Consider the following 26,707-nt stretch of genomic DNA (forward strand, 5'->3'; position numbering starts at 1 on the left):
TTAGAAACTGCAAGCGTGGTGTGGATGTGCAGAACCACATGCTAATCGAAGTGTACAACAGATCAATCTATTGGGTGGCCCAAGTGTAGTGGTTAGTGTTAGAGAACCTATAGAATTCCACTGTTAATGATAGATTGATGGCAGTCTGACTGTACGGTGCTAAAATGATTGAGCAACAACACCTGCTTTACATCCTAATGGTACTTGCTTGTAAAATGAGAATGTTGCAGTTGGACATCTGTTGATGCTTTACTCAGCAACAGACTTGAGCCCTATTAAACATTTGCAAGATAAACTTGAATAATATGTGGTATTTAGAATTCAGAGGATTCCCAGAAGTCAACAACAGCAACCTAGTGCAAGGCATGTGTTGTGGATAAGCTGGTGTTGCTTGTAATTGTTGTACTGTAACTACATGGGGCATTCTGTAAATCTTTTGCACTTCTGATATCCTTTCATTTTTTAAGATCTAGTCCCGCATGACCTTGATTCAATTATTCAAACATTCACTTTCTATAACTCTTGTTTTTCTGTGCTTTTTGTGTCATCTGTTGCTATTGTAGTATTTTTGTTTCAGGATCCATATTTTACAATCGGACATTAGCTGCGACAGTAAACATCAGTCGAAAAGTGTACTCGAGACACAAAGGCAGTTTATCTTCCAAAATCACTCCATTCAGTTTGAGGGTATGATGTACAGAACACTAGATGGTGTGCAAAGATCTTAGAAACAAGAGCAAAATCTGCATAGATTAACGATTTCTCTCTAAAAAATGTAACAGATCATGTTTTCCCTCGTGTTTCCGCTACTTATCTGGCTGAACCAGCTCATGCATGTTAAGCTTTTCTTCCTCATTTAGATGAGTTTGCCTTTATCTGGGAAATTGTTTAGACTCATTATCATGTTGGAAAACAAACCATTTGCATAAAAATGAACTTCCTGAGGGTAGCTCATGATTTTGGGTACTAGAGTTGTGTTCTGCCTTTACTGTACTGTAAACTATGTAAATATTGTATACAGACAGCACAGATACTGTTCTGTATATCTACAGTATGAGGTGAAAAATTGTAAACACTAAGTATATCTCTTCCGTGTTTTACTTTAAGCAATGTTAATAATTTAGACTATTACTTGCATTATTCTTACTCTTTACGTGCTGTCAGTCTGGGACCATGATATCCTGGTATTTCTTAATCAGAAATGACAAAAGAAAGCACATTTTTGTATTGTCTAAAATCTTCTGTCAGGTAACAACTTTTCCTGCGTGTTAATAATAGTAATAATAATAATAATGATATCAGTATTCAAATTGGAATTAATAAATTACTTTGAGTTCAGTCTAATTAAGTATTATTGTTTTCAAGTCACACAATGTCGTTGTTTATTATGTACATACAGTACAGTAGGTAATTTGTTCTTACTATGTGTCTAAGAGTGGAGCACTCAAATGGCATGGCAGAATGCCTAGTGTTTTCTCATCATAGTGTGTTTACATATAAGCAAAGCACTTAAATCACTATCAGACATTTCTGAGAGGAGATAGTATTGTGCCAGCTATAGTAGGCCACTTTGACTAATAAGGTCAATTCTGAATTCCCTCACACAAGTACTTCACTTAATTTTGTAATAAGTCATGAACAACAGACCATGAAGCTTAAAAGGCAAAGAACAGCCCTACTCATAATTTAAACAGTGTAAGTACTTTGAAGTATGTATTGAATAGAACTCTTCCCAAACTGAATTAACATTACCACACTACCACCACCTTTTGTTACATAATGACAACATTGGTGCATTTGTATTGTTTTTTAAAAGGGTTATGAAGTTTAATTTGATAAGGAAGTAAACAAAAAACATTTTACAATTGAATAATTATCTTGGCTTTTCAAACATTACTTAAATAAACAATATACTGTACATACATTAAAATGTGGAATTTCCTATCCTCATTTCTCTAGAGTTATGTGTTATGGTTCTAGCTCTTATAAAGAACCTTATGGCTCAAATTCTGTTTCAAAGCAGAATACAAAATAGTATTTCATTAATAGCGGCAATTCAATATTTTCAGAGTTTTTAAAAAACATTAAGGAGACACAATGGAAGCATCTAATGTGTTTTAACTGATATTATATCAGTTCTTTTATGTGAAATCAATGTCCAGTTGAATAGTTTTTGTAAAGTAGCATTTAAATCAAATTGTCTAAGTTTATGGAAGGTATAATTTAAATGCCACGTTGTCAGCTCCTGCATTTTTACTTTGTAAAACATCACTGCTTTTCATAAGACTACAAAACGTGTTAGAAGTTTTTTAAAAGATGTAATGTTATTGATCATTATTGTTATTGATCACCTTTCAAAGCTCTGCAGTTAAATCTATATTAAGTCAGTTTCTAAGGGGGGGTGTAGAATGTTGGACCCAGTAAAAGTACTTAAAGTAAACAAATATCACATTCGTTCATATACAGTACTGTAGTACTGCTGAATCACTGCATGACAACATGACAATATGTACTGCATGTGCCGTGTGCTGTACATTCTGAATTCACTTTAATGGAGTAACGTTCTTCTTTGATTGCAAATTCCTGCATAAAACCTTTGAAAAATCTTAAATGAGTGGTGGCTCTGTGGCTAAGGATCTGCACCTGTGGCTGGAAGGTTGCTGGTTCAAATCCCACAGCTGGCAGAGGAATCCTCCTCTGTTGGGCCCCTGAGCAAGGCCCTTAACCCCAGCTGCTCCAGGGGTGCTGTATACTGTAAATAACTGACCCTGTGCTCTGACCCCAAGTTTCTCTCTCAATGACATACTTAAAATTGTTATATACTTTTTGTCTATTGTTATTTTGTGGTGTTTTAAAGAATTTGACGTTCGTCCTGTCTAAATGGTTAAATTCTATAGTTCAGATAGTTCAGTTACATCCTAAATAATGTGATAGAGGGGTGAAATATTTGAGTTTTTGATGTGAGTTTCTTGGCTGAACAAACCCCCCTCTCACTATTGCCAGGATTGAAGTAGAGAGGTTGCTGCAAGGATATAGATGAGGAGGCAGGGGATACGAGAGATACAGTACATGAAGGGAAGACCTGGGTCTGAGACTTATATACTGTACGTAAGTGTGTGAGATTAGGATCTAAACTTAATCCAGATCTTCTGTAATAGACTCCACTAATCATTTCTTTTTTTGGTTACAGCTTGAGTCCGTCTTAAACTTTGAGTAGCATTGGAATCTTTATGGATTAAGAACTGTGTCTGGATACCCACACCAGATTAGTTGTAAAGGTTTTTCTCCACCTATTGAAACAGCTTTGTGGACATTGCAAAAGTGAGACCCATTTTGTCTACTACAGAGGCTGAGATGTTGCTTTTGTATTTCCTGCTTGGGCTATTGTGCTATTTGTATTTCCTGATTGGGCTGTATACAGTAGGTTGGCTAGCCATCATGACTCATAACTGCGTTATTTGTAGTTACTGTAGCTCAAAATGTATTACCCTGTTTGTTCACTAGAAGGATGCAGCATGCTGTTCATACTATACAGTATATTCTTTTCACTGTACAGGCTACCAGTCAAATGTGCAATTGATTTTAAAAAAAATACATACTGTCCATACAGGCTTTTACCGTTCTGCACCTTCATACTTTTACATATCTACTGGTGTCTGTCCACATCTGTTGGTTCCATAATTTCAGGTGTAGAACTCTGCCTCAAATCTGTGTTAAATGTTCGTGTAGTTCACTATTTAAACACTTGGCTTATTTATTCTATTCTTGAGCTGGATTGTATATTTAACCGATTGTTTCTAGATGTTTTAATGTAAAGTGCCATGAAGACCACAGATGTTAGTGGCTGTAAGACTACACACCGCAGTCTTATTTTCAGGGATCTGCAACATTCAGTTATTTTTTTAAACGCAGACCTCTATTCACAGTGATCTCTAAAATGTGTCCATCTTGTTGAATTTGTGCTTTGATGGCTCTGGGCATACTTTAAAAGCTGTAATTATTAACAGCTCCTATAATTAAAAAATGGGATAGTATCAAGTTCTCTAAGTGTGTCATAAAGAAAAAGCAGAACACTGATGAGTTAAAAAAAATTATATTTTTAAATGTTAAGAGAAGTATTTCAGCTTGCTGCCTAATCATCACAAGGCCATGCAGCATACAGTAGTTTAGGATGCTGAAAATCGCATAGTCCTCTAGCTGTTCAGAAGCTGAGTCATCTTGTCTTTTAAATGAATATAGATGAAAACAGATACTCCTCCATATTTTGTTACGATTTCCCAAGCCAAAAGAAATATATTCATTTGTTTCCCCAAAACAAATATGAACTGATTGCCTGTGTTGTTGCAAAACCCATTGTGCTTAGTACATTTACATATGGTATGATAGATAATTTATTTCTTTTTACTTAAATCGCTACAAGTAGTGTTAAATTCTAAAATATGATACTACTCTTAGTGCATCAGCTCAGAAGTTCTGTAAAGTGTTGTTTTCTAGACTGTATGGATTAAATAGCTTCTGGTGTAATCATTTTTGCTTGGTGTTACAATGTTTGATTTCTAAAACAAGCCAGTTAGTGAACCCTGCACTCTTTTTCTGTGAGGAGAGTAGATCACCAGGTAACTTATCTTAATGTCTATATTGCAGTGTTAGGAGATATCAGTATGTAGTTTTAAAAAGAAATACTTAAATACTTTTTTCAGCATACAGTACATGACATTTTTCATGTGTGCTGCTCTCACTTTCAATCTTTTAAAGAAGAACAAGTAGGGATTACATTTGGGTCCAGGGATAACGACACTTACAAGCATAGCACATGCCCATGCCTTGATCAACAGCGTGTATGTGGCTTTGAAGTGCTTGGCATGGTAATATCTTGGTTTCTATTTAAGCAATTAAGAGCCCTATTAAAATGTACTGTTCTGAAAGAAACACCCAGGACAACACAGCCATTAAGCACACATTTCTGGATGAGCCTTTTAAATGGGGAACTGTGCATTAAGAAGAAGAGCTCGAAAGGTTGGCTTGCCTCTGGAATTTGTGCATTGAAGAGATATTAAATGTAGCATTGCAGCACATCTGTGTTCTGGTGAAGACATAGCTACAAAATAATTACTGTCAAGGGCCTTATGTACTGACATTCCTAAAGACTTGAAGGTTGATTGTGTAAAAGAATGTAGCTCTATTTTTAATAAATATAATTTACTGTACAGTAAAGTAATACTGTACTGTACTGTATTGTATATACAGTACAGGTGTCACAGTTGGGTGGTGATTAACATTGCTTCCTCACAGCACTGGGGCCCTGGGTTCATTTCCAGACCTGGAGTTTGTATGTTCTGGAAGGAGTTGGCGTGTTCTCCCTGTGTTTGTGTGGGTTTCCTCCGGGTGCTCTGGTTTCCTCCCACAGTCCACATACATGCTGGTGGGTTAACTGGCTACAGGGAAAATCATGAGTAAACCATCTCTGAAAAAACATATCCATTTTCTTAATCAAGTTTAAGGAGAGGCAGTCGTAATAGTATCTAGACCCGGATTTTATTCAAGGAGAGCAAGAGTCTCTGGGATTTCCAACACCCTACCAAAAATTTCCTAATGGTGCAGTTTGAATCCAGTTTACATCCTGGGATGCGAGTTCAGGTACAGTTTAAAGGTATCGTCAAGAAGCCGTAGCTCGCGGCATACGAAAATAACTTTTCGAATGACAGTAGGTATGATTTTCAAGATTGGGTGAACCTAAATCTCATCTTCTGCTGGGCATTTTCAACAATTAGGGCATTTCAAGTTCATCCTTAACCCCTCTAACCTTAACAGGTGGTGAGGTGATTTAACCTGTTTAATGTCAAGTCATTGTAAAAAGGCAAGGAAAAATATGAAGAGAAGGCAATATTCTATGCTTATCAAGAAAGCAAGGCTATTTGTGACTCTTGTATTTGGAAGAACTCACCACGCTGCCACTCATTTTAAGCATTTCTATTCAGTTTTAAACTGGCAAGATATTACAGCCAAATGCAATCTGTTGTTCATAAAGACACAATCTGGGAGACCACAAGTCATGATACCTCTCCGAGACTGACACAAAATGATCCGTTATTTTCGCTACCATTATCAGTTCTACTGCATCAGAAAAGCCAGGACCCAGCATCCAGCTCACAAGCAGTTCCATTGTGAGGGGCGAGGAGACACCACGTACAGTACCTGTAGGCACAATAGAATGATGTGGTGTGAACAGTATCTCAGGTGAACCTTCCAGTGGTGGGTTCAGGTCCTCCTTTGCAAGTCAGTGAGTATTTTACAGATGTCCAGAACAATAAGTTAACTGAAGTGTAGAAAAGAACAATCTTCTATGTGCAGACCCAAATATAATGAGTCAGGCAAGAACATGTAATGCCTAGAGATTTCCACTTGCAGTGTTTGCTGTTATTCTGACAGCATAGTGCTACGTTGATCAAGTCCTGTAAACCCACTCAACTGCCCTTCCTGTGAGCTCATTCTGACAACATTACAGCAGGATAACAAATTTCTTGTTTGTGAAAAGCAGATGTGACAGGTTTGTTGTGGATGCCCTACTCATCAGATGTGAGTCACATTGAACTTTTGTGGGATGTGCTGGGATGGTGTGGCACCTAGGGTTTAGACACCAGTGAACCAGGTTTGTTTCAGACGATAGGAGAGGAAATCAACAGAAATCCAAATCTGCAACCTGGTGCGAAGATGAAGAATTCATCACAGTATACAGTATACATTATACAGTATATCTTGTATTGTTCTCAAGATTAACCTCACATGCTATTAGCCTGTGGGTTTCACAGTAGACAACTTGATTATCTGCCTAAACTCTGATAAACGGGAATTGGCAAAAAGGATTTTTATTTTCCTGATGATAACTTTGTGAATTAGTGGAAGTTACACTGTAAGTGATATATTTCTTTTGATGCCCAGTACAGTATATACTTAATTTGGGAGATTAAGCAATAGATAATTAAGGTTAAGTGTACACTTCTTTTGAAAATTATTATCTTTGTCTGTAAAGACAAAGCTAATGTGGACATCATGAGAGGTCAGATGTATTTTGTCTAGCAGGAGATCAATATTTCATTCTATTAAATTATTTATTTTAGGAAGAATGATCAAACCTAAATATTTTATTCCTATTCTGAAGCACTGAAAGAGATCACTCAGGAATAGAGACGTAGGGCCCTAAGACATAAAAGGCAAGACTTCTGGTTTGGCTTGGTTCTAAAGAAAGCGAATTTTAAGAAAGTTTCTACCAATTAAAGCCAAGCAGGAATGGATGTCTCAGGATCAGGCACAAAAAAGGGACATTGTCAGCATGAAGCATTAGTTTATGTACTTTGCGTATTTGTGTATATGTTTGTGTATTCCAAACCTGATTGTCAGGAAAGTGGGGGATTAGTATGAATTCCAGCAGCCTGTGGCCATAAGGAGAAGGGGTAAAGCACACCCCTGTCTAGTACGCCTCCACAGTCCACAGTAATGGGTTTCAGACCGTTTGTTAATACTGCTGCCATCTGGTGTTGGTACATCAGCAGAACTTGGTTAATAAAATTGGGTCCAATGCCCAGTGTTTGCAGAGTAATATATATATGTATGTTAATTTCACTCTAGCAATGACCAAAGAGGCTGTGCCCTTTAGAAGTTGATAATTTTCCATAGTCCACTTAATGCCTGTTGAGCATCTTTCAGATGACGCAGATGAGACCTGTCTTGTCCAGGTATCTTTTCGAGCCCTGCTTTCTTCATCGTATATTTATATTTATATTAAACGTTCTTATTGCCTGCATATACAGTACAGTAACACTCTACACGTGTTTGCATTGAATGTTATCTGTCAGTTGTTTGCCCTGTCCTGAATTCTATGTGTTTTATGTGTTTTGGAATTTCCTTTGTGTTTTCTACAGTGATTCTTAATCCTTCTAAATTGGTATTGCTTGCTAATATGACTAGTTTGCCACTTTTATCAACATATAGAACACTGATTAACACTGATGGTGCAGTGGCTCTAGTAAAGATCCTTGTGGTACTCCAGTCATTACATCACCATAGTGTACATACTGTATATTATTCACCCCTATTCACCAGATTTTAATCCAATGACATGGCTTTGAATGTTGAAAGTAGTTCATACAGTATGTACAGTGAAAGCTGGGTATAACAATATAATAATAATAATAATAATAATTGCTTACACTTATATAGTGCTTTTCTGGACACTCCACTCAAAGCGCTTTACAGGTAATGGGGACTCCCCTCCACCACCACCAATGTGCAGCATCCACCTGGATGATGCGACGGCAACCATAGTGCGCCAGAACGCTCACCACACATCAGCTACTGTATCAGTGGGGAGGAGTGCAGAGTTGTGTAGCCAATTCATAGAGGGGGATTATTAGGAGGCCATGATTGGTAAGGGCCAATGGGAAATTTGGCCAGGACGCTGGGGTTATACTCTTTTCGAGAAACGCCCTGGGATTTTTAATGACCACAGAGAGTCAGGACCTTGGTTTTACGTCTCATCTGAAGGACAGCGCCTGTTTATAGTATAGGTTCCCCATCGCTATACTGGGGCATTAGGACCCACATGGCTCGCAGGGTGAGCGCCCCCTGCTGGCCCCACTAACCCCTCTTCCAACAGCAACCTTAGTTTTTCCCAGGAGGTCTCCCATCCAGGTACTGACCAGGCTCACACCTGCTTAGCTTCAGTGGGTTGCCAGTTGTGAGTTGCAGGGTGATATGGCCGCTGGCTATGACAAGAGGAGCAAAAATGTGAGGTTGCAGAATTTCCTACTCTCTCAATATATGATGGACAGTCAAATAGAAATTCAGTTATATCTGAATTTTTTGTCAGTGACTAAAACAATTTACTCTGCAATGTGTAATGAAAGTTCTCAATTTTTCCCCATATATTTTAAAAGAAAATACTTAAATGTCTTGATAAGTATTTCACTCCCTTTGCTATGACCCTCCAAATTGAGCCTAGGTTCATCTAATTTCCTGGTGGCCCTGGTCGCTCTAAAACTGGAATGAAGTCTGGCTGTGGTCAGTTCAATTGGTTGACATGATTTCAGAAGAAATGTAAGGTCCGTCTCTGGACCGTGTATGTCAGGGGAGTACAGTAACTCTATCATGAAGACCAAGGAGCTGTCTGCACAACTCCATGATAGAATTGTGAGAAGGCTCCCAGGTATTCAGGTAAATCATTAGGAAACACAATACTGAACCACCCAGACATTTCCTAGTGCAAACTAACCAATCAGACAAGAAGAACCTTGGTCAGAGAAATGACCACCAAACCAAAAGAATACATGGTTCAAATAAGATGGATAAAAAATAGTTTTTTTTTGTGATTCCATGAATTGCCCAAAAAATCAAATCTAATTTATTCTAACAAAGCTGCACTTGAGTTTTCCTTGCACCATATGGAAAGAACTTTTGTTCATTTAATTCCACTGAAAAAGATTTTTGATTTAATTGATGCAGGTTAAGATACACATTTACCTACTATCTAGTAGTTATACAGAAAATGTTTTCAGAGAAACAAACATTTTAATCTTCAAGTACCTTGAGTTGATAATCAGGGAACATATTCACAATAGACCTACCCTTTCCAGCTTTCCTAGTAAAAGACAGATATATCTGCCATCACACAGGAAGTCAAGATCTGTAGTATCTCTATCCCTGTTCACGATGTTTCCAAACCTATTGTACATACTGTATGTCAGTTTTTGATGTTTCCACAACCTGAGAATATAAAATCTAATTCTTATGGTGAGACGGCAGACACAAATGAAGGCTTTCGTGCGTCTGAGTGCTAATTTATCTTTGGATTATTGTATGTGATATCACTAGTCACAAGATTGAATTTAATATTTAAATGCACTTAAGTTCTTCGAGCATTGCAAAAAATAACAAGAACAACAATAACAAAAGATGAAGTATCCCAGACAGAAAATGGATGGATGGAGCAATTACTTTTTCAGTGGAATTAAATGAACAAAAATTGAAAGTTCTTTCCATATGGTACAAGGAAAACTCCAGTTTTGTTAGAATAAATTAGATTAGATTTTTTGGGAAATTCATGCAATCACACAAAAACCATTATTTTTTATCCATGTTATTTGAACCATGTATTCTTTTGGTTCAGTGGTAGGTTCCAAAAGGTCGCAATTATGTTTTTTTTAATATATTTTAAGAGCAATATGATTTGTGTAGTATTAACACTAAGTACTATACCTAATTGCTTAGTCTACTAAATTCCAGATTTCTGTGGTCACTGTTTTTTTTCTTTTGTGTTTGCTATAAAAATGAACCTGTTCTCATATCTTTAATTAAACAAAGCTAAGTTTAATTTTTGGGATGTTTTCCTTTACATTTACATTATGTCTAGGCCTAAGGAGCATGTTGCAAGTTTACATAACATTGCATTATTTAACCATTGTGAGTATATTATGAATTTATTTTATCTGAATGTCTGTATTTTAACTAAAATAGAGTTTAAAGTGCACATTGTTAGTTCAGATTAGATATACTGTACCGTACTGTATTTCAGAAAATGTGTCGGGCTAACTCACTGTTTCATAAGGCATTTTTCTAAAGCCATGATCAATGTTTTTGTTCTGTTATGCTGTCTTGAGAATGATCTGTAAGGGTCCTGAGCGGCTGTTATTTTGTTCTCTGCTTTTCTGATGTAATCTTTCCTTCCTTGAAAAAAACGGCAAAGCAAGCTTTAATGTGCCACCTGGCAATGAAAGAAACAACATTTTAAGGAGCTTTCTTTGTCCGCGGATATACAGAAGCTGTGTTTGGCTTTAGGACAAGCCTTTTTTAAGAGCCATCACATAGATTACCAGCTGACACACACAAAAAAGTCTTTGAAAGCCAATCAATCCATCATGCTGTTGCCTGCTGATCAACTTTATGAAGTATCTCTTAAGATTGTAAGAACAGTACATGAGCTTAGCATGTATCCCATCGCTTTTTGGTGGAGGTAAAGTGTATAGATCCTGATAATTAACTTCTGGTTTAAGTGTCTTAGCACTGTGTTTTATGAAAACAAAGTGAGCTATGAAATTATTTTTGACACATCCACCACCATCACTACTGCTAAGACCTCTGCTACAACTAATAATAATGAAAAATAAAAATAATTCATTCTTGATTTTGTCTTAACAGTAGTGATAATAGTGGTTGTAGTTTTAGAAATATTAGTGGTAGTAGTAACAATAGATGCTGTGGACAAAAATAAAATGTTTTTTTTTTTCTGGATACAAACCAATGATTTCTATGAATAGTCTTTTTCAAGTCCCAAGGAATTTCTGTGGAAATGGCAACATTCATGAAATTCACAGACTGTATGAGGAGAGTAGACACTGAGGAACTTTCCCACTGATGCTTTGTCTTATGTTTCATGGTAATCCACCATTTTAAATGGGCTGAAGGACAGAAGTTACATTTCAGCCTTGCACCTTGCAAGAAGCTGCTGTATTTTGCTGTTTTCTAACATTATTCTGATGCTTTTTAACATCAGCAACAACAGCATGTGACATACAGTAAGATGGCATCTATTGAGAATGTTGACTGCTTTAGAGGAATGAGAAGAATGTTTCAGCATACAATTTTTTTTATGATTATCTGTCATTATTCTGGCAGTGTCCTACATTACCGAATAAGCTCTTACATGTTGTTTAATGAAAACTATACTCTAATGTCCCTTGTGTTGAACAGCACAGTACTGAATATTAATTATCCTTTAATTAAATATTAATAAATACAATACATTTATACATAAAGATCATAGTGTAAAAACAATTTTATATATTTCATATATTACATAAACATATAGATGTTTATATTTCTGATATGAAGCAAAAACATTTAAATTCCTACTATCTTAACTCATTTGCATAGATGAACATACAATATACATTCACAGCTAGCTAAAGCAAGCTTTTTAAGTAAATGTAACTTGTAAAGTGAGGAACTGTATTACAAATAACATACTAAATACATACTGTAGCACTTTATAGTTTTAAGATTATATTTTATGTTGTCCTGTAAATAAATTTATAAATCTTTGAGGGATTTGTTAGTATAGAAGCACAAAACATTGACAGTAAGCTATTATTATACAGCAAGATATTAAAATCATGCTATGGTAATAGTATGGATACACACAACCGTGTCACCAAGACAGGAAATTAAATACTCAATTTATATGACCGTGCGTTTTCTCAGATGAAGGGCCTTCATTTGGGGTTATTGGTCCTGAATAAAAATGAAGTGAAGTGAATATAAAATACAACTAGGCAAGTTTTCAGCAAAACTAAATCTGCAAAATATATCATATCTGTAGTACAGGTAACATCTGAACCTATAAGAAATAATCGAATTTGTCATAGCCTTATAACACTTTTACCGAGTTTTTAAAAGAGCGGAGAAAGACTGAACAATTTGCAGAATCATTGGCAAAAATAAACACACTGTTCCGTATTCCATTATTATTATTAATGTCACAACCACAATACTGAAAATGTAGAATATTAAGCAATTAATTTAATTATACTCTATTAAACTGTAATATTAGTGCTGGAGTAACATAATGTAGATACTGTAATTAATATTTTAATCGTAAATTATAAAATACATGTTTTACATTGTCACCTAATGAAATAATTATAATATGAATCAGTTCTGCCTTTACCATGAGGCTAGATAAATTTATATTTTGCACACACATGGATAAAAAAGGGTGAAAATAACAATTGAGCCCATGCAGGTTTTAAGAACAGTCTGTGGTTCTAATTAAATTGCTGTAGACAACAGCTAAAAAGGTTTCAACAAAATTGGAATCACAGATCGATGAGCGACACTGTACATCAGTTTTAGATAAAACTTAAATAATCAGTTTGTAATTCTCGATAAGTAAGATTTTATTTTATGAAACTGAATCATTGAATAAATCCTAGTATTTACTAATTTAATCAAAGGTGTAAAGCGATGGTGGGAAGGGTATTAAAGAGATTGTGCTGGCCAGTACTTGCATGCTTAATACTGTAGCTGAAAAAGATTCAAGAACATGACGCATGTCATTCTCATTGAAAAACCATCCATATAAACTTGAGAGACATTAAACATATAGCACATAAGTACTGGAACCTATGGTATATTGTACCATTAGTTGTGTTGTTAATACCTCTCAGTATTTATAATATAATAACTTTTGAATGCTGAAGACTATTATGGTAAAAAAGAATAATGGTATCTCTGGGGCATTATATCAGTATCAAGAATAACACTGACAATAACACTTATCTTGGACTTGGCTTATTTCAGCTTGGAATGAGTATGATTTATAGAGTCAAGGGTTTTGAATTATAGATTCTTGGTTTGAATGTAGATTCCGAAAATCCCTGATGTGTTAAAATTTTCTCTCCCAAACAGTCAAATGGTTCGTTTTTCACCAAACACCACTTGTAAATGACATAAATATCAGCTTTTTCCATGAATATATGCATCAGGCTTTGTATTGTTGCACAAGCTAAAGCTACTGGATGCTGCTTTGTTTGTGTCAAATCTCTGAAATTTTAATATGGCAGGTCTCCTGTATTAGAGATCAGAAACTGGCTTTGTTAACTGATGGACTAGTGAAAACACCAGGTTTGAAATAGGGCAAGCAGTACCAATAAAGGCAGAAGGACCTTTTGTAAAATTCAAGCTGGCAGTGTTTTATTTCTTTCAATGTAGCTGAAGTCGAGACTTTCATCCCGTCTTAGTCTCTGTTATCCTACACATAATGCGATCACAGGCATTGGAAAAAAATGTCATTTAAACTTTTCTGCAGTGTCATATCATGAGCGATTAAAATTACTCAACTGTGGACAGCATGAATATGCTTTTCACATCTGTTTATTAAATGTCTGAGGTTGGAGGTTGAGATGCAGTTAGATACTTATGAACTAGTAACACTGTGTTTCACCCTTTGCCTAGGAAGCATGAGTTTTCATCGTTAGATGAGACCACAACTTTTGCTTCCCTGTTTGCTAAATGTGTTCTGAAAATAGGTAGAGATATTGGGTTTTGTCTTCAAAGTACAGTCATTGTAGGGCAGCTTTTTCTTCAAATTGACTAGTGGGCTAACATCTCGTGCATCAATTGTTTTGCAATTTGCATCATGCAGATCTAAATGTTGCTGGTTTTCTTTCTGTAACATAATAACGATTACTTTAATAACAACACATTGAATTTGCAAGAATTTGAATTTAAATTTGCCTAGAGAAACATCTTTAGAGAATACATGGATATACATTTTCAAAAGCTTTACTATTGATAAAGGCAGATATGAATTCTTAGGGGAATTCTCTAGCTTAAGCTCTTGCAATCACTAAATATGTCATTAAATTCCTCCTAATGCAAAAGGGAATTTTACAGTTTTGCTGTAATTTGCATTCTTTATTAATGAAAGCCACCCATATCAATGGGCCAGTAGGTTTTATCTAGATCTCTGTCTCTATCAAGTTTTCTATGAATAAATTGTTGTCATGTCAATTATTGAGTGGAAGTATAATCACCAAAATATGAAAAAGTGGACAATTGGGGTGTCTTTTTTAATATCTTTACCTGGCTTTAGTGTTAATGGTGCATGATGCTGAGAAATCATATATTACTCGGCACCATAAATAAGAAACTTGGCTATACAGTATAATCAAGCACCACAAAGAAAATGCTGAATGTACAGACTCAAACTGGGGAGTAGCCAAACCAGGGGCACATAAAAGGCAAATAATATAATAAAACAGTTTCAGTGGCTTAGTTTCTTAAATATTAAATGAGCTTCCCAAATTAATCAAAGATGTTATAGAAAATAATTAAGATAAAATATAATACATTATTTTAAGATATCTAGAAAAAAATAAGATGTATCATTCTATCCTTGAATATACAGTAGGTTATCTTTAAATACCCTATTAAATAAAAGATTCTTATTTATCTAGATCAAGGCTTTTAGACATTTTTTAATTTGGGGTCTTTCTTGGCAGCAGCAGTTCTCAAGAGCTGTGCCCTATTAGTCCCAGGTTACCAATAGAATAAGCACAGTCTTACACAATTTCCCCCTACCTTATTTATACTGTATTTCAACTTAACACGTGTCTAGGGGGAAAAAATGAAGATATTGTTCCACACTGTCTCATTTTATGGTAAACAGAAAGATTTATAATAGGGTTTTGTTGAATTTGTGTATTATATTTAACAAAGATGAATTTTGTTAGCAGTTAAAACTTTGTCATTTTACCTTTGCATTTCTTAGTCCACTCTTTTATAATGAACATGAATTTTTCCCATGGGAGTTTATTAAAGCAAATGTGCCTGTTCACTGGCTTGTTCACAATGCATAGTCATCACCTACAGTATACAGTACAGCAAGTGGTGTATAGTCTTAAACCTGAAACAGGCAATTTGTATACTGTATCTACCTAACATTGAATGGGTGAGTATACAGTGTATCTTGTCACATACTGTAGGTTTTAGGATGATTTAGTTTCAGATTGTACCAGAAATCTGGAATCCTGAGGGAGAGATATTGCACCAACTCATGCCGGGAGGTGTAAAACTGTGTCCCAGACATTATTCTGGAATATCCCAGAGATGCTCAGTTGGGTTCTGGTGACCAAGAAGGCCATGACATTGTAAAATTTAAGCAAACCAGCAAACTGAAACTCCTGCCCCTTGCTCCCCAGCATTCACCCCAGCTTCAAAGTCATTGAGGTCTCATCATGCAGCCATGCAATCATACAGTAATTATACAGTAGGAAATCAGGCCTGTCCAGTGGTTTTATGCATGACCCGAGGCATGCTAGGATTTATTTGCTTAATTAATGCTCATGAGCCAATTGAGCCACACCTGTGTGGCAGTTCTTGCTCACTATTCCTAGTGACCTTCATTTACCCAGGTGTTCCCAGTTATCGTCCCAATACCTGCAGGCCCAGCTTCACAGTCCTTTGTGGTCATTTCTACTGAACCACTTGTGCTTTAAACCATGAAAGTGAACCATTATTAAGCAAATAGTTTGGCATCCAAACTATTCTGCTGCAAGTTACTGATATCCAACTTCACTTGACATTTTTGATATTTCACACTGCTTTTCCTTATGCTTTCATAACAGTAGAATATTACAGGTTAATTTACAATATGTGCTTGGAAAATTTGGCTCATTAAGGATTATTAAAAATAATTAAAAACTTGTATGCATAGCATAACCTTTTAAAAAAAGAGGTAAGTACCTATGCTGTTGAAATATTTATGACATTAGAAATATAGTCTCTTTCACTCTTTCAGAAATGTATCTTCTCTCTGCCTTTTATACTGTAGATAAAGAAAAACAGGTTGTATCTTGAAAGGCACAACCAATTGTATATGTTATACACATGGAGTCATAATGCATATTGAAAGGTATTGCACTAGTGGAAATCAGTACAATTGGAAAAGTGGTACAAATAGAAACCGCCAGGTCAAAAATTTTCCATCGCCCCCACAGAAAGAAATCAGAAAAATTACCAGCATTCTTTGAATAGAAAAAAGTTCTAATTTTGTACAGTAAACTGATTATTTCCTGTTTTCGACAGCAAGACAGTGTATACAGTGTCAGAAAACAATTGAAAACCGTTTGAATAATAACAATATAATCATACTGTATTCAGAATAACAATAACAGTACAATAAAGTACAATACATAATACGCCTTGCAAATGTGATGTCATATCACTGTTTTATTTGATTGCATCCATCATAAAGTCAATTGAATTGAAATGTAATTTGAAAAGTAAAGAAGTACTTTACGTTCATGACGTTTTCTGCAGAACACATGACATGGCCAGATATACAGTTGTGTAGCTCATTCCTGGCCTGGCTCATTTAAGGACATTATTCTTTAAGAACACAGGTAAAATCAAAATATGGAAGAAAAAGTGTTGTTCTTGAAGTATGTGAAGCCCTGACGTTCATTGTTCATGCGTGTTAGTCTTGTGTACCTATTACATTGTTCAGCTCCTCAAGCTGTAGTTGTAGGAATCTCATGTCCCACCTTCAGAAAACATGTCAATCAATGATGAATATATTTTTCTAGAGAGCTTTCTAAGTAGTTACTCTCGCAGTCCCTAATAGCTACTGAGAACCACACACGAACAGAAATTAGTGCCTTTTGCAGCTACTTGCGACAGATGATTCATAATGCTGCACATTCAAAAAGGCCATGAAATTGGGATAATGCATATGTAATTAGTGCATCACAATCAACTCTCTGAATCTCCAGCTGAACCTACCTCAGTACATAAAATGAAGGACCTGAACACTCCTTATTAAAAAGGATTTATTTCAATCATAGATAAAGAAATAAACTTCAATTCTTTTTTTTTGAGTTAGCAAGTTGTGCCGTATTAATTTAATAACAGCCTCGGTGGACCACAAACCTTGGAGGCACTCTTTTAAACCTCTGCATTTCGTGAATAAAGGCTCCGCAAAAGAATTGAACAATGAAAGCATCAGATGTGAATCTTTTGTGCTAATTTTCCTGAAACAAATTGTCCATTGCGCCTGTTTTTTTGTTTCTTCCGTTACTCAGTTTGAATGGAAATGTATACACATATAAAAAGAAGAGGAATAAAAGCATTCTTTTTTCCATTTCTGGGAATTGCAACAAATAAGATAGTGGCCTAGAAATACGTTCTTGATCACTCTATAGGGAGGAGAGATATTTCAGCTCTAAGCTGGACCTTGCTGTGGCGCCTATTCTGTTAGTCAATGTGCAGCCTAGTGTTGTATGTGAAAGGACTTGTTTTGTCCCTAGTTGGGCCTGCCATCTCCAGCTGTCACACAGAGAAACAATAGAGGAGCTCGGGAGGAGGGGGGAATGAATAAAAAGATAAACTGAAGAGCCCTCCCAAGACTTGTCATCTGCATTTGACAGGATCTCCTTCTTTTCTCCCCTTTCTATTCCTGCTCTCCTTAATCCTCCTTCTCCTGTTTTTTGCAGCTGTTACCTTCTATAAGATCATTATACCCAACCAACAACTAATTAGTATTATTGGTAGGTTTGGTTTTGAAGGAATATTACTGCTAGGAGCAGTGTTCGGTTTTGTGTCGTGCATTCTGCCGAAGGTGTTTCGGTTGGACGCAGTTATTGCATGTGCTTGTGCTGTCTGCATTCTTGTTTGTTTCAAAATGCTCTAACAACACCCATAAGGACTTACTTATGGTTTCAATGGTTTGGCAAATCGCATAGTACCTGTAGTAAGAGGCTTTCTCTTATTTTATAATACCTACAGTATACTGTATGTGGAATTATAGAGTTCACTTCCTTTTAAACACGATTTTCTGAAACCTGTAAACTATACAGTACCTTTTATTTTCTTTTTTTGTGCATAGGTAGGTGTTCCAGGATATTTAGAATATATAGAATTCACAGGCAAAATTAAGCATACGTTTTACAGTTTATGCATAAGAGAGCACAATGTTTGAGTAACAGGAATATGTCGCCAGAATAAAACAAAATTCGAAAGCGGGTATTATCATGCACACTCAAAATGAACTTAATTCAACCAGAGATGAGTGCCACAAAATAAGTGCTTCTTTCTGTAAAAGAGTGGCTCTGATGCAGATACAATATTGCGAATAAAAGAGACGTGTAAGAAAAGATGTGAAAGCCCATTTTAAAATCATTTATCTATCTTTATTTCACCTTTCAGTGGGTTTTTTTTTTTCAAGCTTTCAGATTTTCTCAAGGCAGCCCACCCAATTCTTTCATTACAGAAACACGTACTCTGTATACTGGCAAGAAGAACCATCAGAAGGGGGGAAAAATAGCAATTCACAAAAAAAAAAGAAACCCCAAGCAGCTTTACAAATGAGTGACAAAACCAATGTCCATTCATATTCCCACTCCAGCCAAGGTTTATTAACAGGCAGCCTTCCTTAAGCAGTTGCTGTCAGCAACATGTGGAGGCATCACTATAGCAACCAGTGGATGTGACATGTGGTACAGACAGGGACTCTAGAGCTGCTGAATATAAGGAGGGGCTCAGACCTACACTCTCTGGTCACAAAAAAAAAGCCCATCTCCCCTTCTTTTCACTTTCACATGAGCGCTCAAGGGACTAGGCAGCCGGGAGCAGAATTTCGTAAGACGTGAAAAATCTGGCGGGCAATTTTTTTTTGTGTGTGTGTGGTGAAAGCACGGCAAGCAACTTACAGCCCTTTTGTTACTGCTGAAGTGGATGGGAGGCTGTTAACTTTTAGGCACGGGCTAGGGATTCAGAAGAGGCTTGCGGAGCTGTGGCGGCGGCTGGTTCTCCCAACAGCTCTTGCCTGGAATTGGAATCTTTCCGTCTTCGAAAGAGAAGCTCACTCTCTTTATCCCGGATTTAGGTAAATATATGCAGTTTTGTGTGCTGCAGTATCTCATTTGTTTTAGCATGCTTCCTAATCGGGACATTTGCTTCTGTTTTTACGGCTCGGTGTTAGAAATTGGACCTTATGGTTACTAAAGCAAATATTCGTGATGTTGCCTAAGGACTTCTCTGGAGGGAATGTTTAATTGTGTTTCTTATATACATTTCAAGGAGCTTCTTAAAAAATGATCGTGCCCTTTGAGTTACATGTTTAATGCCACAGCCTTGGAATTCGTCTACGGGATAATTAATTCAGTCAAAACGGTTAGTCCCTTACTTACGGTATAATCTTTTAGAACAAACGTTATTTCGCTGAAGTTTCTTGTACAGCTGCAGTGTGAATTCTGGCTATCGAGGCCACCAGGTCTGTGGAGACAGTATGGTTTCTTGAGCTTGTTTGATTATGTTTACATTTTTAAAGAATTCTTCATTTTTCCTTTTTTAAAAAAAAAAATCTTTATTTAATGTGTGGTGATGTAAAGGTTTCCACTCCTAATTATAATACATGATGGTGTTATTTGAGCAGTACCAGCACATCTGGGGAGCATGAAGAAACAGAGCTTATATACAGGGAAGAATTTATAGCAGGTTAACTGCATACTTTCGGTAATGCTGAAGATCAATATGCTGTATTGTATTATCTTGTGGTTAGAACCTCTTAAGGACTGATAACATGACCATGAGTTTTTGTTTCTCATTACTTTAATGATCAATAACTTGGCTGCTTATTAAAACATGTGCAAGGTGATTTCTGCTTTAATTTCCATGATTAGGAAAAGCCCTCAAAATAATGATTCTAGAATCAAGGTACATGTTCTAATAGATCATCAATGGCTTTAAACATTGTTTTCCATCTTATTACAGAATTTACCTATTTTTTTTGCAGGGGCAGAAATTCCCTGCCCCAGTTCCGCCTACTTTTTCACAAAAATGGGAATATTGCTGTATTTCTAAAATACAGAGTAAAACAATGAAATGAGCATTTCAAGCAGCGTGCCTTTGCCATTTGTACCCATATAAAAACAATCAAGCTCAATTTTCTGTAGTATATTATTGTTTTTCTAAAATATAAACATATATACACACTAATGTTAAACTATTGTTCAAACCACTCAAATTCCGGTCTCCATTGTGCATATGGTACCATGTACTGTATACTCATGATGATAAAAATTCATTTCATTTTACTTTCAATTTCTGGAAAACCTTGAAAACGCATGTGAAAATATCCCATATATATTGAGGCTGCATTTTGTTTTACTGCTGTAAAAATCACATTAAACTCTTTTGAATTAATTGATTAGGAATAAATTGTAAGAATTATACATACAGTATATGGGATAAAGTTCTGAAGGAAAAGTACTTACTGTAATAAATTGCTCAGTGAATGCTGGTGCTTAATAATTCAAAACGTTTCTTATTTTTTATTTCTTTTTTTAAAATAAGAGCAAGGCAAAGTACATACAACATTACTGATAAGAAAACAAAAATATATTTTCTATTAAATATGAATGTTTTATTTATTAAATAATTTAATGCATTCAAGACAGTTTCTTTTCCAGCCTCAGATGGTTGCTTTTATTGATCAAAAGAATGAGGTAATTTACTGCTTCCAAAAAGGTAGATGTTTTTTTTTTAAGAAGTAACTTCATGAAGGCACATTCTACCCCCAGAATGTGTTTTCCCTCATGTGAAAGGGTTGATTTTGGCTTATAAAACTAATCCAGTCCTCTTCAAAAGTGGTCATATGTGCATAGCAAAGGGTTTGAATAATGTTGGAGAAAAGGGATACAGCATCTTTTCTAAAAGCATTGTGATACTAAAGGTTGGGGAAAGATCATTGTGTCTTCGGAAATGAATAGGTTGGCGCCTCTCGGTATGACCTTTCTCAATCATTTGAATAAGCCAGAGCCCCAGAAATCCATCTGCACTTTGTCTTTTGTGAATTTCACCAATCCTTCATTCCCCCTCACCAAGAAAATAAATGCCTTTAAATCTCTCTACCATGGCAGATTTGAAATATAAAGAAAATTAAATGTATGAAATAAAAACATCAAGTGAAACCTTATTTCGGGTAATTAATTGATCTATTTTTAAGGGAATCAGAAAAAAGGTTCTTTGCAGTATTAAAGAAAGACCTGGGAAAAATAGGTACTTCCTGACTTGGTGCCAAATGTTTTATGAAACACTTGTTTTATGGCAAAAAGTAGAGACTGAGGTGTGTAGAATATGTAGGCAGCTGAAAATGTGGTTGTAGCTTAACATAAAAGCTATTAAGTTTTACGCATTTTATGCACGTCATACCCTTTTGAAATCACCAAATATTCTTTCAGATCATTTTGAAAGTAAAAGCTCCAAAACGAATTGGAAAACAGGCATTATTGTGAATAAAAAAATGTTGAATATTTCCTAGTCATCTATCATCCAGATTCACTGTCTCCTGGATTTATCATGTGATATATGTGTGTGTATAGTCTTTATACTGTATGCTCAATAAATACATAGCCTATACTAATGCTTTGTTCCTAGATGTTTTTATCATTTAATTATTAAGAAGCACCATTTATTTTCTACCTGAAACAGGAGAAAGAGGATTACCAAGAGTGTATTGAAAGACTAATAGCTGCATACTTCTGGCAATACAGAAAGGGTAACGATGTTTGTCTGCTTACATTTGCTTACGTTAACTGGAAATTTGCAAGTACAATTTCATCAGGACCCATGAACAATAGTTGTTTTTTTGTGTGTGAAACAGTTTTTCCCTCCTTGTTCCAATAGACAATATATGCTGTTCTGGAGAAGAAAATGGCTTTTGAAAAGGATTTAGAGATGAGGGGTTCATCAAAGATTATTTCTGCCTCATTCAGCATAGTCACTACACATTCTTAAAGAACCCCCCAAAAAAACATAAAAATCTCGCTGACCATTGAAAGCTATTTCTGAAAAAACTCAAATAAGTTCATAATTGACTCAGAACAATTGGTGGAACAAAGGTCCTGTGTACCATCATGTATTTCTTTACTGGTCTGATAAGTTCTTAAAACATGTAAAACATGTGGGGTTGAAAAATCCTGTTCCAAAAATATTATATTATAATAGTATTGCAGCAACAAAAAATAAAAAAACAGCATTGATAAACATAAAATTGATATAACAAATTTAACTCCCTATTATCCTGCTGGATTACGCATTTTCAGGCAGAGGAGGTATATTTATTATTTATTTTAAATCTTTTAGTACTGACGTATGCCTTGGAGCTGGAAAGCAGTTGTCAGGGCTCCCTGTTAATACTAAATGCCATTTCTAAACATTTGCCATTATTTGTGTGCTACTTTAGCTGGAAATACAGATAAATAAGGAACATTATACCATATAAATGTACTGTATTAATGTTTCATACTGATTTGTAAAAGTGATTTCTTATGTTGGCAGGACTGTATAATAGGAGCTAGGTATGTCTAATACAAACTATATATATATATAATTTAATATAATTTTGTTTTGTTTTTTATTAAATTTTCCCTTGAAATAAAACAAATATTCTCTGGACACCCCGCCTTTCACAATAATTTTTTTTGTATTTCTGTTTATAGTTTGGCTGTGTTTCATCAAACATTAGGATAACAAATTCTAATAATTAATTGTGGAGGTGAGAGAGGGATGGTTATTTAGCTCTATGCATTCTTAAAGCAGACAAATCTGAGAATACAGTAAAATATCTTAATATAAAATCCGATAATGTATACCTGTTTTTTGATTTTAAAAAAAAACATATATTGTTTCCTAAAATAATGTTGAATTCTTTGTCGGATGTAAGATGTGTTCATACTTTTATAATTACCATATATCTGTTTTTTTTAAGACACGATTGAAGAAGCTTGTATTTTTTTTTCAGTTTACCGTTCTTTTAAACAATTTTTTAAACACAATTCTTTAAAAAATCAAAAACAAAGTAAAGCTAAGTGTCATGCAGTGACTTAAAGTGGAAACATTAATATATATTTGGTAACACATTATGTCCAGTTTTTGTAAAAATGTAAATGAACCTAAACACATGTGGATCATCAAACACAGACTGATTTATAAATAGTGTATGTACTTTTTCTACTCTGTATGTATGCACCCCTTATTTGACGTGCATATGATTTGATATGATTTGCTCACAGTCATTATATTTATATATATTTGTATATATAATGAAGGGTGTTAGCGCAACTGCAGTAAAGAGACACATTTTTTTCATTAAAATCGAGAAACTATCCATATCTCCAAGCAGCTGACAAGACTGAGCTGGTATATACACACTACTCATTATAATCAGTGATAACCTACAGTATATGAGGCTGACATGGCAAAGTGTGCATAAAGTCTAAAATGTCTTTGTGTGAAGAAAAGTGACAAATAATCAAAATAATTTAATCTGGATGTTTCTTGCACATGAAAGAGTAACCATCTCTTTAAATCCCAAAGTAGTAACAGCCCTTACCTTAAGCGGAGTTAAAAAAAGAGAAAAGATAGGAAAAAGGCCATGTAAAACAAAATTAGATACTTTGATGGACTTATTTTAACGCCATGCTGGAACAGGCCGTACCAATTTAAACATGGAACCTACACTTAATGCATTTTGTGTTATGCTCTACTTCCCTGGAAATCAAACCCATTCAAATCAAAAGGCATAGGTTACTGGTAGTATCTTTTGTGGATTTCACGAGCTTTCCTACTTTACTTTTTGAATATTTGTTTAGAAAATATGTTTTACGTACAGTATCTTGCTTTTATAAAGAGATCTTGCTTTATATATTTTAAATTTTGACTGGTTCTTTTAGTTTTGTGTGCAAAGAGGCATTTTGTCAATAAATTTGCAATATTTATTCTACTGTAGATATTTTTCATTTAAGCTATAGTGCAGCATGTTCACTTCAAACCTATTGGTCTGATTAATTAACAATGTCAATGTAAATGTGTCTCAGATCCATACATGTATGTCTACAAATATATTACAAATTGTTTTTCGGAAATCCAGTGAATTGGTAGTGGTAGTTTTGTCATGTATAAACATAGAATTTAAAACATTATTTTTCTTTGTTATTTAGTCAATTAACTGCATAGTTCTGTGATCCTCCCCCCACACCACACCACCCTGGAGGCTTAATACTAAATTGAAGCTCTTATGGTGCAGATACATCATTGGGGGCTCTTGCTGGGGCTATAGTTCTCTGCCTTTGAGGCACTTTGTGAATTCTTTCTTTTTTTCTTAAATGATGAACACAGCAGCTAAGAATTAAATCTGCGGCTGATCTGTACCCTGGAAACAGGATATTCTGCCACACATGCATTTCAAAACAATTCTCCACAGCTAAGCGTTTACTGTCAATCCACCTCCTAAGACTTACAACCCTGACAATCCTTCTCTGCAGAACATAACCAAGTAGGGACCATCCTGGTCTCTCATTCAAGCCATGTTTCTATTAACTCAGAGCCTGGGTAATATCTAATCCAGGGAACTGAAGGAAAGACGGCTAATTAGCGACAAGCTTTAACAGTCAAGACTAACGATAATTGCTTGGTGGCCCTTCTGACGCGGAGATAAAATGAACTTTTACTTTCCAAGAAGTGCCCAAATGTGTATGCCATGCAAGACAGGGTAGAAAATAGAAGCTGGCGAGTTGAATGCAAAGCATAAAATTACTACTGGAACGGAACGGGGGGATAATGAATAGACTAGCCCGGCATTCATAGTGTGTTGGGGGGGCGGAGGGGGGGGGAATCCATTTTTGTAACACTGTGAAAATTGGGTGGCAGAAAAAGGGGTAGCTAATTGTTCCAATCTTGTAAGAGCCAGAAGAGAGCCTGGGCGTGCTTTTCAATTTATTTCCCTGGTAATTGTGGAAAAGGGACTGTTGGCCAAATAAGTCTAACTGAAATTTGCGGGCCTCATCTTTTCATTCTCACGTTGTGCTCTTAATTGTTGCTAATACGCCTTTATAATGAAACTAATGAGGGGGAATTATTGTACAAATGTCCGCACATGGAGTGAACCAAAATGCAGCCGAGCGAATATCGAGTCTTCCTGAGCCGGTTCCCCCTTGAAGAAACCTTCACATTGTGATCAATAACAGTTGCAATTTTCTGCTCTGGAAAAATAAAGCGGTGCAAGCTCTTCTGCCTGTAAGGCAAGAATGAATCTTCTATCTGTAGTAGAAGTCGCTAAGATTTGGCTAAGCCCTGTAAAATAAGACTGCTTCTGTGCTGAAAAGCTGATAAAAATGCTGTGGCAGTTGGATGATAAAGCTGCATTTTGTGTTGCTTTAAATGTATTTGGCCTGATTATGTATGACACAACAAATGGATTGGTAATGTCTCTTCTCCTGAAAATGAGGGGTAAAATTATACATCCAGTGTATATACTGGATGGAGTATATGCTATGACGTTTTTAGTTCATTTAAAGCATTATATTGAGTCGTTTCAAAACAGTTATAAAAAGCATATGCGAGCATGTTTAATAATGTTGTGTACTATTTTACCCAGGCCTTAATGCTTCCTTTTGTATATGACGTTATATTATATTTATGTCTTTCAGAAGAGCCAGTTGAAGCTGTTGCCTCTCAAGTCGGACAAAGAGAATTCTACCAAGTTCCTGATTCTGACACTTATCTCCATAGTTTGCATAATTGGGGTGCTGGTGGCCTCAGGGGTGATTTATTGCCTGCGCCATCGTTCTCACCACAAGCTAAAGGAGAAATTAACTGGTTTAGGAAGTGACACTGGCTCAGATGCTACTGCCACATACCAGGTAAGATGAATCCTTGTGTGAGAGTTGTATGAACCCTTTTATGTCCTCATTGTCACTGCGGTTTATATCAAATTCTTTTTGGTGATATTAGAAATGATCACTTAAGCCACTAGATATCATTTATTTAAATTGGTTGGGAACAAGTGTGAATGCTTTCAATAAAATGACTTTTGTAGTTTCTCAAATACAAAAGATAAACACTGTAGCTTCACAAACAGCTGTACAATATACAGTATAAGCACAAAGAAGAAAACAATAAATGCTTTTTTGAAAACTGTGTAATAAACAGCAACAAATTGTTATGTTTTTCTAATATTTCTAGAATCCAATAAATTATCTTCTTATTTTTGGTCAAGGCATCAAACACAGAATATATATTCTTAAGTTTTTGTTTTATTTGGAAAGATTAATTGATATTAGAAAGAATGCATTTAAGCTTTATGACATCAATGTTC

General features: G+C 35.5%; 1 protein-coding gene across 2 annotated transcripts in view; it reads left to right on the top strand.

Moving 5' to 3' along the window:
- Positions 1-26,707, top strand: part of ptprn2 (protein tyrosine phosphatase receptor type N2) — a 324,963-nt gene that overhangs the window by 234,860 nt on the left and 63,396 nt on the right. For both annotated transcript variants that reach the window (XM_088643833.1, XM_088643832.1), the window contains exon 13: positions 26,040-26,252. In XM_088643833.1, coding sequence (XP_088499959.1) covers positions 26,040-26,252 — 213 coding nt within the window. The remainder of the gene's footprint in view (positions 1-26,039; positions 26,253-26,707) is intronic.

This window comes from Lepisosteus platostomus, chromosome 8 (assembly GCF_059453375.1).
Source record: "Lepisosteus platostomus isolate fLepPlt1 chromosome 8, fLepPlt1.hap1, whole genome shotgun sequence".
In the NCBI taxonomy this organism is placed as follows: domain Eukaryota; kingdom Metazoa; phylum Chordata; class Actinopteri; order Semionotiformes; family Lepisosteidae; genus Lepisosteus; species Lepisosteus platostomus.